Raw genomic sequence first — 15,777 nt, 5'->3', positions numbered from 1 at the left:
CCCAGGGTGCATCAGTGAGTTTGGGAGTGATTGTTGTGTTCGTCCATGTGAGTGGCCGGGAAGCCCGTGGAAATGACTGATGTGAGCCAGGAGAGCTTGATTCTCCATTCCCAGCCGCCGGGGCATCCATCTGGAAGAGGCGCGTTTTAATCAGTTCAACTGGCAGGTACCTTTCAGTCGCTCGATCAACGGCCTACAGTCGGAGGCAATACGTATTGAATCACGTCAAGTCACTCAACAGCACCGTTTCTGGGGCAGTAGTTGCCAACATCTCATACCGTCACACGTTATTTAACAAGTTGCACAAACTAAGTAAACTAAAAAGAAAGAAAAAAAAAAAAAGAAAAGAGGAGAGAAGATATCCAGAGGCTACAGGATGTATTGGGGCCAGTTATTGAATTATGGTTCTCATAGAATCAGGAGCAATACGTACATACATACACATCCTGTACTAATGTCCGCGGAACTCGTCCGGTTTACACTCCGGCATCATTCTGAAAGCACCAATCTGCACTCTTTTCGACGCAATTACCACCTGCCGATGTTGGTTTATCTGCCCAGTTGCTCATATTTCCGTACCATATGTCCCAGTTCCGGCAAACACGCTTGGCCTCGACAATGGCAGGGCTTTTGTCCGGCCACTTGGCGAAAGCGCCTTTCTGGTCCTCCATTATTTGCATTCCCAAGCCCCTGGAAATATGGAAGGCAATGTGGCAGTGTACAAGCCACGGCCCGGGGTTATCGGCTCTGAACGCGATAACCACGTAGCCAGTGGTATCTAAAAGAACGACATCGCGGCGAGGAGGGTTGTCGAGTTTCAAGCTCATATTCTTTGGATTCCACGTCTTGTTTTCAGCTTGTTCAAGAATGGCAAAGTCATGGCCATGCAAGTGGATCTGCGATGCAGTCAGCGTTCCATTCATCATGTGCTGGGCACGCCTTACATACCGGGTGAGCGCCGGTTGTACGGTTCTGAAGGCTATACCAGACCAGGTAGATCTATCAAGTTTGGTTGGTTAGTTGCTTATTTGCGAGGGAAGCTGTTTTATGCGTCTTCTTACCCATTCACTGTTGGCGTAATTCTCAGGCTGAACCCGCCAGAGTTTAGGCCAGGGCTTGGTATCTTGAGGATTGAGATGGAAAAACGTTGGATCGGAGTAGTTGATACGGATGGATGCTGGTTTGACAGCGTTATCCATGGTGAAACCTGCGACGGGAGAGTCTGTACCGATGAGATCTCGATCGAAATAGACATCAAACTCTTCACCATAGCGCGGGACCACTTCATTGAGAGGCCCGTTGCTTGGAGCTTTGACAGTCCATGGCACGATTGGTATCAAATTATTATATGGTTCATCAGAACACCTCAGCGGAATGTCGGGCCATTTCTTGGTGGAAGGATCAACAGTGCTGGATTTATTATAACGCAGGATGGCAACTTCGGAATAATCTGAACAAGCTGGGACCTTTCTACCAAAGCAGTTTGCAATCTCGGTACGAATCCAATAATTCCCGTTCTTGTCGAGCGGACTAGATGTGTCGCGCGGGCTTGCTTCGACGACTACATCGTAACGCTGGCCGATTCCAACTAGGATGGACGTCGTTGTGTAGGGTTGGATGGGGACAAAGTCGGCGCTGACCACTTGAAGAAGATGGTTATCGATGCTGACGACAAAGGTAGTGTCGAACGACGTGTTGATGACACGCAAAAGATACTTCTTGCACCCTTGCCCTGCGCGTGGGGGTTCAAAGACGATGCTCCTTGCGGGCAGGATGACGGTTGAATTTTTCGTTTGGCCACAGGTGTACTTCGTGATATTTCCACGGCCGTTGAGCAAAATGTCTTGGCCGCCGTCGCTGCCGCCCGACACCACTTCATATGCAGAATTGTGATACCAGTCAGTCAGTATCAGGGGCGGACTGACGGGTTCGTCCCAGCTGGTCGAAGATGGACCGTGGATGGTCAGCGGCCCGACAGAGCCATCGGCATATTGCACAGAGTAGTGACTGTGGTACCAAGAGCTTCCGTACTGCGTCAGAGTGAAGTTGTACACGAAGTAGTCGGCGGGCGCAGTCGGGCATTGCGTGACGCCATTCACGCCATCCATCTGGGTGGTGTTTAACTGACGGATACCCTAATGAAAGAGGCCTGGTAAGTTTTGAACCCTGTATAGTCAACGATTCCTACTTACGTGCCAGTGTACCGAGGTGCCATTCTGCTTCAAGTTATTGGTGACGTTTACGATTAACCTTTTTGCAAGCTTGTCAGCGCCGGTTCCCAAGTCTCAACCACTCGCTCAACGACCACATACCGATCTCCCCAGCATGCTTCAATCCATGGCCCAGGATACTGGTTATCAAACAGCTTAGCTAGCGAAAAGTTCAATCCATCTGCCGCGGTCCAGCTGTCGACTAGATTGATTTTGTAGTGGCGTTCTACTCCTGTCGGCCATGTGTCCTCGTAGTTGGTGTTGATATCAAGACGCTTCCCGTCGGACTTGCGCCGGAGCCAGCAACTGCGGTCTAGTGGACTGGAACAGGGCTCCCACCCTTTCATATTCGGATACGCGCATCGAAGAGTCGAATCTTTTGAGCTACCCGGCGGCGTAAAGCTGGGGTAATCTAATGCTTGGTTGACAGGAGTTACAGGACTGAGAGGCATCTGTGGTTGGGGCGTGTGACCACTCCACGGCAAAATTGAAAGGGAGACGATGGTGACAAAGGATGTCACCATCTCCCAAACACGCTCTATCAAGGCCATTGTGGATTCAACAAGACGGGTTGATGAGGTCAAACTCGTTGAGGGTTGAAGTTGGAGAGAAGGGCATCCCGCTGACCATGTGCTTTAAATATCTTGATCACTAGGACCCTGGCCACTGACCTCATACGTGAAGGCAAACTCGACCAGCGGCCTTGTATATTTTTATTTACGACCTGTCATCTCGACCGCGAGTGTCCCAAGCACCGAGTTCTAGGTGGACATGCACGAACCGACGAGGTTATAGTTTGACCGTCAAGGACATGGAGTCTGATAGACTCCCGATTGATCCGGGCCCAAGACATTCAAGACATTTACCTAGAGCCTGGCTTCTATTTGCGGTAGGTAGCTTTTGAATGCTTTCTCCAACGTCATCTGGAATGTCCACAACACGTCTCGTTTGCCTTTGATGGCTTGCGCCCCATCACGAATGCGGCGACACGAACTCCAGGTTGCATTGACGCCTCAAAATTAACATCTTGGATGGCGGCGAATAGATTTGCGGTATCAAGTATTTCCCTACATGTTTACTCTTTGAGATGTTGTACATCCAAGGCCCAACTAATCATTACAAGTTACCAGCTCCACGCAGAGTTGCAGCATCTTCCACAGAGTTTGCTTCTGCAACAAGATCAAGTTGTGATGGCAGCGCCTGATGGCACCTGTCATACACAAATTAAATAAAATAAAAAGCCAAATAAAAGTTCAGTTCACTTCTACCATGGACGAGAAATAAAAGAGCTCACCAGGGTGCAGAACTTTGGGAGACAAGCACGCAGGCATGGTCATGACAAAATTGAACCTCTACCAGGTCTACATACTTTATAACATGTCGGACAATACAAGTAACTAAATTTAACACTTGCTTTACTTTTTTAAAGGGAACAAGAAGCTCTAAGAGCATCCTGGCCATCTGCTGGTGTAACTGGGTTATGCGTACCTGCCGAATCACCATGAGAACAAACTTGTAAGAGGCAGAAAAAAATTGCTAAATCATTCTCTCACAGCCTAAGAAAATGGCCTTATTGCCCGAACACGCCTGCGCTATTGCCACAGTCCACATGCTGATTGAAATGTATAAAAAACAGGGCTGGGACACAAATATTGGGCAAGACGAGTTTCCACTTGCTGACAGCAACTAGAGCCTTCAGTCTATCGATCATTTACCCCTGTCTGCAATACGAAGACGCAATACGAGTGGCAGATGGATGCTTTGTCAATATTTATCGTGAGAATAATCTTCTTTCGGAGGCCTGCGGGGCCAACAATCAAGTCAGAAAACAAGCATACCAACTACAAGGACATTGCTCAGAGAACTCGCCTTATTGTCCACGTGTTGACGCATATGACGATGGATTGGGCGACAAGAATCATCTACTCCAATCAGCGGTTTCTACTGGTTTATGTAGCCCAAGAGGCTATTTAGCACATGGACATTTACATTCACTGACAGTAGCGATATGTTGTTTCATTTAGGGTTTTCACCGCTTGCTTCTCTCACCCTTTTTTGAATTGAGAAGACGGCAGCATCGTTGGGATAAGTTGAGTTTTATGAAGATGGAGTTACAAATCGTCCATGCCGCTCACTTATGTTACATTGGGATGCTGGCGTCGCTGAATGGAAACACGTTACGATGGCTATAGATGCTAAAGACGGATGCTTGTATTAAACATTATCAACGTACATTGCTCCCTTGTGATTCCTTCACTTCACTCACACCCCAAGGCCATCCGCACAAGTACTCTCTCCCCAGAAACTAGCCAAACCGCAAAACGTTTTGCCTCTTTACCATTGGCCTGATTCCCCCTGGACTTGGATTATTGGCCTGGCCGATTCCACCTGTCGACCTCTCGCCAGTCCGCCGGGATGGCACCGTTGGAAGAAGAGAGTTTCCTCGGCCAGTAGTCTACTTTTCGAATTCCGGGGGCTAATCACTGTAAGCTTCCCGGGATGTTGTTTCACTGTCTGCAGGAGGCTGGCCCGAAGGCTGAGGTGTGAGTAGCGCTGGGCTCACCGGTCCGGCCGCCGCCGCATCTTCAGACCGAGGCTCTAGGGTGAGCTGTTGGCGTTTTTCTGCCTCTGACTTCTTTCTCTTCCTCTTCTTCATCGAGGTCAATAATGCGTCGCGGTTCCGAAGTGCGCCTCTCTTCTTGGGAGCTTGGCAATGCCGCGTTGCGGGCGGACATGCGCAGCTCGTGCAGAAAAGATTAAGTGTGATACTTTTTGACATGTTTACCGGTTGATATTACTTTTTGTGAAATGTATCATCTCACAGCCAACAGGGCGCATTCGGTGCTGGGGAACATGCTCATATAATGGAATCATTCCTCAAAGTGTCGAGTGTCGAGTGCCTCAATGAGCGTTTTGAGATTGTCCGAACCCCGCAAGACGTATTGTTCCGATGAGTTGGCTGCACTCGGCGATCAGGGATGCGAAATGACTGAAGAAGCTGGGTTCAATTGTTGGGCAACTCGGACTCTGTGCCAGGATGCCGTTCCGCTGCTCCAGACATAGTTGTTGTAGAGTTGAACCGACAGGGTGAGGCATAGACGCAGTTTCTCGCAGCCACTCGTTATCCATGGCTTGACTCTTTGCCATTGACATCACCCGTGGGCTGCTTATACCCTTAGTTCGCTGTTAAACAATGTTTTCCACGCAGAAAAAAACGTTGCATGGACTATGTGAAGAGACGAAATCTCACAAAGCCTTTTCTCTTCCTCTCTTCCCCACCCACGCAGCAACAACAGCGATAACATCATGATTAATAACACAACAAACAAACAAATAAGCAAATAATAAACTTTTCGTTTTATTATTTCGTAAATAATAACAACTTTTCGTAATGGCTCCTCAGAGGGAGAACAACAATCGCGGAGGCGGAAAGCGCAGGAATACCGGCCCTCTGGACTCCGAGCTCGTCAACACCTCGCAGAGAGGCGGCGCCCAGGTGAATGTCAAGGCTCCTACGCCTAATTTCCTTGGTAGTGTCACTGTTACCACCTAACAAGGCAACTTCCCGGCGGCCTACGGAGTTGGGATGGGCACCATGTCTGGGCGGCGGGCCAGCGGTGGCCAATGATATCCAACATTTGGCATGCTGCAATCCTAAATAGGAAAGCGGCAGTGCACCCACTTTGTCAACGTCGTCAACACCATCGTGAGACACGAGGGCATGTTGCAGGGTCTGGAGCTTGACCCAGGAAGCCGAAACCCAATCCTTCCAGACCGCTCGTATATTGCAGTCGCCAAGATGCCAGGTTTTGTATAAGAACGGGTAGAGTCAAAGGACTCGTGGCCAAGGCATCTGTGTGTATGGCCGATACCTCTTCACAGAGGTCACTTGCAGCCGGGACCCGTGGGCGCCATGAGTTTTGCCGCATCGTAGTCGCAAATCAGGTTGGAGGCACCATATTTTGTGTGAAACAGATGGCGCATCCCAAGGCGCTGGTGTCTGCATCCGTCCACGCTCACAGAGGCAGGGAACGAATAAGCTGTTCAGAAACGTCGCCAGGCACAACAAGGTCAACAGCGAGCATGTAGAGAATTTCATATTACTTACTCGATGGCCAACAATGGCAAACGAGAGGGATTTCCGCTCCCGTCATGTGGCTCAGGCCACGTCCGGTGCAAGTTTCTCGATTCAAATGGCTTTGAATCATCAAGACGTAAAGCCTTGAATGACTTAGACTAAGTCGTTTAATGTCGACCATGTGATTCGTAACCAGCCGGCACGTTCTCCTAAACAAGTTCCACTTTGCGGCCATCTGTGATCTGTAAGACAAGTGTTATTATTGTTTTCCAACGCTAACAGGATGAGTTGATTCTCCTTTAGGAAGCCGGATATTGAGGCAGCGCTGGAATATTCGGACAATGGTAAACGTAGCTTCCGTGAGAGTAAAGTCCACTGCTTAGATGTGGTTCCGCCACCTAATAAGTTTTCAAAATTATATAGCCGAAAAACGTACTTCCCAGCCAAATCCGCGGTCCACCGCTAAGCGGTAAATATCTACAGTTATGAGCGGTCTTGTCCTTAAAGAGAGACAGGTTCTCATCTTATCTCTCTCTGGCTGGAAGCACTTGGCATCCATGCCATATAGGTCTGGACGGCGGTGAAGCGTATACACACTAAAAGCCACGGGTAAACCTTTCGGTATTAAGACAGGGGATTTTCCTGTCGGGTCCACCACCCACTGGGAGACTAGTAACTATTCTCAATCGCCGTCCTAGTGTTCACTGGCACTAAAGGGTACAACCTAAGCGTTGGCTTGACTATTAGCATTTATACACATATTTTAAAGCCGGGTAATATTACTCTCTTTCAGCGTATTTTACAGATAGTGGATGTTTCGCAAGTGCGTTCTGTTTAATGGGCCTTCCTCATGTTGAGAAATTTCCGTTCGTACCGTGTCCATTGCTCCAGGATGCCGAACAATCAAGGAGCCATACATGGACATTAGTATATATTACATTGAAGGAGGCGTCATGAATAAACTGACGAGGCCCAGGAGAGCAGGCAAGCGGTAGTATCACGGCCAGCAGCTAGAATATTAATAATTTGTCCCCAAACTACTGGTTCTGTCAGGACAGGCTTTCGAAACAGATTTTAAGAAGACTTATCTTGTGTCGGTTGGTTCATCTGATGAGGTGCTCGCAGAAATGTTTTGGTTAATAACCTGATCAGCGAATTCGTGCACTTTACAACAGGCATCGCGGAACTTGGAGACCCCAACAAGCCAGTAAAGATCCAGAAGACGGTATCTCTTGATGATATATATCTGTGCAAGGTCAAATGCTGTCGCCAAAGTCTATTCTTGGCTATTGTCTGTTGACCTCAGACTGTAAATAGACTCCCCAAAGAGAAATGCAGTTGTTACATCCAGTGTAAAGAGAGAGAAAAGTGGCTGAAGGTCGACTACACCACCATTTCGAGGCAATTCACCCAAAAAGTCGTCAATAGGCTCTGCAAAAACCGCAAGATCTTAATATTTCGTTGTACTAGCTGTGGATGGAGTAGGTCTCGCGAGCGCTTCCGGCCTCGCCTTCCTGGGTAAAGATGCCATCGCCAAACATCGGAAAGGTGATTGCTCTCCTAGGGCCAGAGGAACCGTCTAGCTTTTACTTATTAAATATTACTTATCTCTAAATTATATGTTTTTTTTAGGCTAATAACTTTAAGATAAACTTACCCTTAAAATTGCTGGAGAATATTATCTCCAAATTCGTTGGATCAACAGTGCCAAACGCCAGGCTGCGTAGAAATAGTTGCTGCAAGGTATATCCAGTTTGACGGACGTGAAAGAGAAATAGCTCCATAAGCGGAAATTCGGAATCTGCACCGAATATCTGCTCAAGGCGATATATACCTAGTGGCCTCTAATTCTGAAGTATTGGCGGAGGGAGCCACCCATGAGCGGCGGCCAGTTCCTTCAGTATCTTCTGATGGTTTAGCAAGGTACAAAATTAGGCACATCTTTCAACGGTGTCTGGTTAAATCTGACCTTTTGCTTTCGTTTTTGCGCCCACACATCTGCTGATAGGCAGCCAAGCTTACGAAGAATAAAGGTAGCGGATACAGCATGCTGAGTATGGAGTTGGAATGGCACGACGGTTTGAAACTCGCGAGACGATGACATATTGACCGATTTCGGGAAATCTGGGATGTATTTATTTGGTGGTCCACTGATTCGCCACAACCAGGCCTATTGGTAAACTCTTGCCGCCCGGATCAGTCTGCCGACATGAGGCGAACTGCACGTGCTGTAAGATGAGTGTGGGCGGTGAGTGGTTGTTTAACAACCAGCATGAGCCTCAATTCCGCAAGCTTGATGAAAAGAACAATGCAAGCATCACTATTTCCTGCCAATACCTTGGTTTCAGACATTGCGGGTGACGGTTTGCGGCCGGCTTTGACGAAAGTCTGCCGAGGAGACACTCCAATGGTCGAGTAAACTTCTCCAAGAAGGGCCCGACGTGATACAATGGCATGTTGGAAGATGCTGAAATGCTGTTAAAAGAATCTTGCATCCTGACGTACAGCTATCCCCTCGCGGCGCCACTATCTTGAAGGACATGCTCGGACAGGACATTACGACACACCAACACCTAGGTGGCGGAGGGGGTTGTTGATGGAAAAGTCTGAATAACCCGTGAAACGAACATTTCGTAGGCTGCTTTTCTGAAAACAAGGCAAAACTAGCCTTGGAGTCACATGGGATTATGTGGGTTTCTTGCCTTGAGCAGTTGCCCCTAGCCCTCTCCTTTGCCTCTCCGTGTCCGAAAAACAAAAGCATTAACATCTTTCAGTATTTTTGTCCAGCCAACGTGGTTTGGGCCATAGGTAGGACGGCTCCAATCATAGACACTGCTGACCATGCCGGCTTGAGGTCTGATCATGGCAACTTGTGCAAATTTGCCTCCAGGAGCACTCCTAGATATAGTTGGTTCTCGTCCATAATGTATCGCCTCTGTTCCTCAAGGAGCTTGAGAACATTCTTGTCAGGCGGCGTGTCCAACATAGCAAAGCTATCACCATAGTGTGATCCCTATCGTCATGTCAGACGAGTAACAACTAGTCCCAGAGGCCGTAATATAACCCAAAGGACAGCTTACGAGCAAGTGAGCAGCGGAGATGAACGTTTAATTTATATATTGATCGCCGCCCTGGCTTCCCGTCGCAAACTCGGCACGATGCCACAAATCAGCAGCTTGTTACCCGGCAGACTTGGCAGGACGCAACTTACGCTGGTATTACGAGATGCAGCAGAGCCAAACTATAGATTCTGCTCCTTCCACTGAACGCCAAGATTGTCCTCGAGGGCTGGATTAGCGAGATCGAGGGGCCTTAAAGATGTGCAAGATTAATGCTTGAGTCCCGGTCGGGGGGAAATGGTCGGTTTCTCGCGAGATGCCCCGAACATTACGCCACAGCGATGGGATCAAGAGAGAGTCATCTTGTTGTCAATTCGAACAAACGAAGCCGAGGAACTGTATCATGGAACTTGGCAGGATGGATAAACACTTGCCATCTGAGAAAACTTTGCAATGCTGCAGTGCTCTCACGAGGATTCTTTCGTGCTGTCGTTGGGCTTCTGCTTTGTGTTCTGTCACTTAAGACAAGTGCCAGTGTTCTACTTACATTATGGCAATCTATCTCTTGAATAACAAGTTGGCGGAAATCGCGCGAAACGACGGACGGGCATCATTCGTGTGGCGTTGCAATTGCATACAAGTTAGAGAAGAGCATCCGGTGCCGGCCATTCGGGCAAATAACTGCAGTTGATACAGTCATTTCATTCAGGCCGTAGGATGAAAGTTGGTTCCGTCTCGCCGTCCACTACAGACCGACTCTGTGTCACACAAATGACAGGCAAATTTTGGAGACTTTGTTCTGAGTGCCCGTTGTAGCTTTAGTTCTCAGTAAACCTTTGCGGCTTCAATGAGGGTAAAGAAATGGCCTGTGTGGTCTTAAGCAGGCAGACAACGGTTGGTTCATCAAGTGTTGAGTTGTACAGAGTAATAGTTGGTCGTGGGGTGGCTCGCCTCCAACTCGGCACTGGGTTCTCGGAAGGGCGCGGTTGTATTGATCGCTCCTACTTGTTTAGGCATTGAAATCATCTCGTTTCGGCAGCAGCCACTCATGGTGTTGCTCCATGTCCTTTTACAGCCGTCTCCAAGTCGAGAAACATCACAGTCAACAGCTCACGACTTGCAAATATCGTGGAATTCAATACGTCAGTCTTGTAGCCCTATTACCATTCAATGTTGGCCCCCCATTTTTACAACTCTTTTGTGGCTCGCCTTCATTAGGTGAACCCCTGCACGCTCAGCAATCTACACCGAGGGGGCAGAGCAGCGTCGCGTCACAGGAGCATACGGCCATGTTTTGTCTTCAGTGGCAGCAAAGACCCAAGACAGTATACTTTGCCATCATGCGCCATACTCGAATACACTACAGTATTGGTGCCTTGCGAATCTAGCCCAGGTACGCACGGCTACCCTATATCCTCCAGAGTAAGTGAAGCAACGGAATCTCTCCAACGCCTCAACATCCGCCAATATTCATTACTACTGGAATTGCTGTCAGACTCTACTCCTCCATGTGATGAGATGAGATCTAGATTCGCACGAGAACAGCTGGAACAGCTGACCAAAGGCAGCAGAGGGCGGCAATTCCCATCGAGTTGCCATTGTTGCCAACAAACAACGCGGGCATAAGGATGGCTTGGCCTGTATCAAAGAATAGTATGGCGTGGGTCCAATATCATGCGAAGGGATTGACGAGACCCTCGCGTTTCCAAAAAAAAAAAAAAATCGTAAATGAACAATGGCATGAGGGGCCATGAGGGGCCAATTCTCAGCACACCAACTTACACACGCATCATGATGTAGTGTCCAAACATGCAAAGGCAACATCTACAACATGAAACGTAGAAGCCGTCAAATGTCAGCTAGTACCATTGCTGGCCTCAGCAGACAGTTTTGGGGTCCGTCCACGTTAGATGACTGAAACCAAAGGGGCAGCAGTTGCCAGTTGGATGTGGAGCCGGATTGGCTGTGACTTACGGAGTACTCGAGGGCGGCTCGAGTTTGGTGTTGTTGAAACAAACCCATCGACTAGGTATTGCCAGAATGCATAAAATGTCCCCAGCACCATGTGCATGAATGTCTCGAGGGAGCATGGAAGAAGAACCAACAGCCCGGAGCCAACACGGCAGAGGCATAATATTTCCCAACCAACGAGTGACAGGCACAAAGGCGCCGCAAGGACCAAGATTTGGTTCAAAAGTAAAGTGCTCCGGCTACGTCGAATCGACCCAAGATGCGCCAGAGATTTTAAAGCAAGCAAGACAGCCGGTAGACTACGGAGTACTCCGTACGGAACAAGTTCTTCCATTGTTGTGCATTATGCCCTGCCAACCTGGGCCTAGTATTTGTGAGCCTCGTGGTGATTGATCAAGATTCTCGTATCCTACTTAAGTATGCATCAACTCAGCCAACTCCTCCGCAACACAATGCACTACATATGTACAGAAGGAACGGATTGCCTCTTGCAGGGGCCAAGCCGAGGTGTAATTTGACGAGCGCTCAATGCTTGTCTAGCGTGCGAATGAGTTTTGCGCGATGCAAGTCAACTGGTGGTCCGGTAATAATTTTTAAAATGAGCAAGCGGGCCGGTCAACTAGGATTGGACGCGCATGCTCATCCCCTCTTCCATGAAATAAGCCGTCAGCCGTCTTTTTCCATGCTGTACTACTCCGTACGGAGGAAATAGAATAGGATGGGCTATCGGCAAAAAAAGAAAAGCGACTCATAGTGGTGCTGCAATACCGGTATTTTGGGGTCACCCTGCATTCCACAGGAATCGACTTTGACAGTCGTGGGTCTGAACCCGTTCCCATCAAAACTGTAAGACCAGACACCACCAAGAAAGGAGTTTATGCTCCGTTCCTGCATGTGTGGATTGAAATGGAAGCTGTAAAAAGGGCAACTGATCGATTACGGTTCTCGGCCGCGCACCAGTGGTGCTGCTTTTGGACGGGGTTGAACAGGGCTGCTGCAAGTCATCGATGGCACTCTTGACCAGACGTATGCAACGCAGCGGGCCTGTCCGCATGTCCTCATGTCCGCATGCAGATGCTAGTATTAAGTTAGTGTAGAGCACGTTCGCGTCGATGGCGCCTTGGTTTGCCTTTAGAGTTCAGGGACGAGTCCGACGGCAAGGGTCCAGCTCTGCATGTATGTAAACTGTTGTGGCATATCAGTTCAATCTACGGAGTAAAGGCAAATCAGGCTGGTTCGTACCACGTGCGGTCATTGGATTGCCTTGTCGAACACTTTGACTCTAATTCAAATCCAAATGCTCAGTCCCACCGATCGCACATGTTCGCGGAGCACTAGCATAATTCAGGTAGTAACCAAAAAAGATCATCTTGGAAGGCGGCGCGGGTGTGGTGGCATGAGCAGATGCACCGACCAGAAGCTAGAGCCAGATGGTCTTGAGAAGGAGGGCAGATTAATATTAGCAGCAGAGACAATGCAACATGGTGATGAAGAGGGCGAGTGGGCGTCTCGTCATGGAAGGGACAAAAGCCAGGGTCAGACCAGATGCGGCCCGGCCAATCGTGTTGCCCCTGGCGCCTGGTCATTTTGTCCCTGTCGCCAAGGCCAGACGCCACGACCCCAGCCACTCGTTGCCTCGCTCCAGCTGAGGGCCAGGTGCTTGCCAGCTGCGAACTGCCAACTGCCAAGCACCCAGGTATCTAGGTACAACTTTTAAGGTTGGAATTTTGCACTGCCCGCCTTGTACTCCGTACTCCATGCTAGAACGGACGCAGCCTGAGCTTACAACATCAAAGGCAGCATGCGACAGGCCACAGACGACGCACGAGTGCAGGCGGCCTAGGTTTGGACCTTACGGAGTAGTGTCAGCGCCTTTGGTTTGGACCAGGCAGGCTCTTTGTGTGAATGGACCTGATTGTCTGGGCTTTCCAGCTTGCGGAACGCTCAACATGAGGACGGCTCGAGGTTTCTGGAAAAAAAAAAAAAAAGGCCGATTTAATATTTTGAATGTCCATTCTTGGATTCATCTGGTGTTGCACGCTTGGACAATGGCCAACGCCGTGTTTATTGTTCTGGGAGTACCAAGTACTCACGCAGGTATATGTACTTTGTACGGAGTACCACAAGAGTCGGGTTGAGCTGCGGAACACCAAGTACGGAGTACTAGTGTGTCTTGTCTGGTCTATTGTAAAAGTCGACCGGCTTCAATTCAAAGCTGCTGGCTGCCGCCCGCCTACCCCCTGCTCAATGCCCCAGCCTTTTATTATCACTTACCAAGTACGGAGTATGGAGCACGCTTAAGACGTCCCACCGCAGCCACCCCCGGCATACCAGCCAACCAGCCCACCTAGCGAGGCTTGAAAGCGGCCCTCTAGAGATCCTCAGCGCCTGTTATACCTCCCTGGCCCCCCGTAGCGGGCGACCCCAAGAACTTGACTTTGGAACATTGAACCTCCGCCACACTCGCTCCCTCACGCACATCTCGATACCCAAGGGAGCAATCGTCGGTCGATCGCCTCACCTCTCCCTCAGAAAAACAACACTCGACGTTCCTGTCGCTCCCCGACGGTCTGCCTTCGACTTCCCGATTCAGTCGCTACCTACATCAACCTTGAACCATTTCAACGTCGTTGCAGCGTCTGCGCGATACGCGTCTTCTCAGCCTGACATTTCTTACCCCCGACCAGCCTGTGCCCGTCAGTTTCCGTCTCGGCCTCCGTCTCGGACCCGTTGAAGCACTCTCGACAGGAGCTGCACCGCACAGCAGCAATCTGATTGCTTTCAATTCGAGTTGCAACTCTGCAGTTGAGCGAACCTCGGAATTCGCCCACCGCTCAGCGCGCCATTTGGTCCAGTCGTATCCCGATCAACCTGCGACGACGCTGAGCCCAACTGTGCCAGTCCCGGTGCCCCCCATTCCTGAATGCGACATTTGACCGCTCTACAACACCACCTGCAGTCAAAATGGGGTCGACCGACTTTGGAAATTTCAACGTACGTCCTCTGTGCTTTTGACTTGGGAATCAATCGCAATTGTGCTCTGGACTAACAAACCTTTGCAGGACTTCTGCAAGGACTCCACCTTGCCAGTGTGTAACGTGAGTCGACTTCCGACATGCCAGGCCATCTCATCTCATGAGCTTCTCCATGGCCCTTGAATAGCAAAAATCCCGACTAACGTGTGCTGCCTTCTAGCTGTTCTCAGGACCGAGACATGACCAGAATGGCCCCTGGGGAGGATGCCAACTCACTGGAATCCCGCTGAGCAACAACCGTCACCTGGCTAATTTGGGCTCAATCATTCTCTGTGGCGCCGCCATTGCCACTTCACTTGTCCTGTTGCTGCGATCCGAGAGGAAACGGGCGGCTGTTGGTCGCAGGTGAGGACGAGCATCCCCCTTATTGCCTTGGAGGCCTGGACATGTCACTAATATCGGACCTCGGTAGGGAAATGCAAGTATTCCTAGCTGGGTACATCATCATTAGCATATGCGAAATCTTCTCCGTCGGTGGCTTCCCCCTAAACCCGACTGCTCGAGTGGTGCGTGTCCAAGTCAACCCCTTTCAACGTGTCAAGCAGTCAAGCCCATCATTGCTAAACAACCTCGCAGGTCTTTAGTGCCATCCACATTGGCATGATTATTGCTACAACTTGGATTCTGATGCTTAATGCTGTCATTGGCTATCAATTAATCGACGATGGAACCCCGCTCTCCTTGGGACTGCTCATTGTTTCTGCCGGCGTCTTGTTTATTGGAACTGGATACATTGCGCTCGACACCGGTCTCAAATGGACTGGCTACTGGAATAGTAGCTACGATGCTCCTAACCGAAACATTGCTCTCTACGTCTTGTACCAGCTCATCCCTCTCATTTTTCTTGTCGCCTTTTTCGTCCTGGAAGCAATCTTGGTCCTTCGCGTGCTCGGCGAGATCCGACCCATGATCTATCTGACCGCCGCTGCTTTGCTTTTTGCCATTGGCCAAGTCTTCAACTACGCCATTAGCAGATTTATTTGCGACGGTACCAGCGGTGGGATTGACGGAGCCTTGTTCGAGACACTATTCACTCTGCTCTCCGTCGTTGCTGTGTGGATTTTCTGGTCCAGCATTACCGAAGACGACTGGCCAATGCAAACCGGCGCCTCATACGACTAGTACGCTGGCGGCATTGTGTCTTTGGTTAGGTGTTCCCATTATCGGATACGGCGTTACAACGGAGGAAGCATTGTTTTATCCAAATTTTATGTTGACCATATTCTATTTCTCTCGTTTTTAAAGATCGACGACTTAATTATTAGTCAGACAACGGAAACATGTTTGATGGAAAGTACGACGACACTTATACTTAGTTTATTTTTTGTCTTTTTGGAGGGGCAGGATTGGACTGTCGAAAGCATCCGAGTTTTTTTGTCTGGGCCAACGCTCCTCCGGGTATGACGACGAAGTGATTGGATATT

The 15,777-nt window shown here is 49.4% G+C and overlaps 3 protein-coding genes across 3 annotated transcripts; 2 read left to right on the top strand and 1 right to left on the bottom strand.

Moving 5' to 3' along the window:
• Positions 1-476: 476 nt before the first annotated feature.
• MAA_04762 (Multicopper oxidase, copper-binding site) lies at positions 477-2,761 on the bottom strand (the record flags this gene model as incomplete). The annotated part of the gene is made up of 5 exons (XM_007822858.1): positions 477-896; positions 949-999; positions 1,062-2,135; positions 2,193-2,250; positions 2,313-2,761. 5 exons carry the CDS (start codon positions 2,759-2,761, stop codon positions 477-479), a joined length of 2,052 nt encoding a protein of 683 aa, XP_007821049.1.
• A 2,840-nt stretch (positions 2,762-5,601) lies between these two features.
• MAA_04763 (uncharacterized protein) lies at positions 5,602-5,763 on the top strand (the record flags this gene model as incomplete). Its single annotated transcript, XM_007822859.2, has 1 exon — positions 5,602-5,763. The coding sequence occupies one exon, from the start codon at positions 5,602-5,604 to the stop codon at positions 5,761-5,763; it is 162 nt and encodes a 53-aa protein (XP_007821050.2).
• Positions 5,764-14,282: 8,519 nt separating this feature from the next.
• On the top strand, positions 14,283-15,475 carry MAA_04764 (chitin synthase export chaperone; the record flags this gene model as incomplete). Its single annotated transcript, XM_007822860.1, has 5 exons — positions 14,283-14,312; positions 14,381-14,416; positions 14,514-14,698; positions 14,766-14,859; positions 14,930-15,475. The coding sequence occupies 5 exons, from the start codon at positions 14,283-14,285 to the stop codon at positions 15,473-15,475; spliced, it is 891 nt and encodes a 296-aa protein (XP_007821051.1).
• Between the last annotated feature and the right edge of the window lie 302 nt (positions 15,476-15,777).

This window comes from Metarhizium robertsii, assembly GCF_000187425.2.
Source record: "Metarhizium robertsii ARSEF 23 chromosome Unknown MAA_Scf_1, whole genome shotgun sequence".
Taxonomy (NCBI): Eukaryota; Fungi; Ascomycota; class Sordariomycetes; order Hypocreales; family Clavicipitaceae; genus Metarhizium; species Metarhizium robertsii.
The sequence above is the reverse complement of the archived record's forward strand: the minus strand, read 5'-3'. Positions and strand labels throughout refer to the sequence as shown.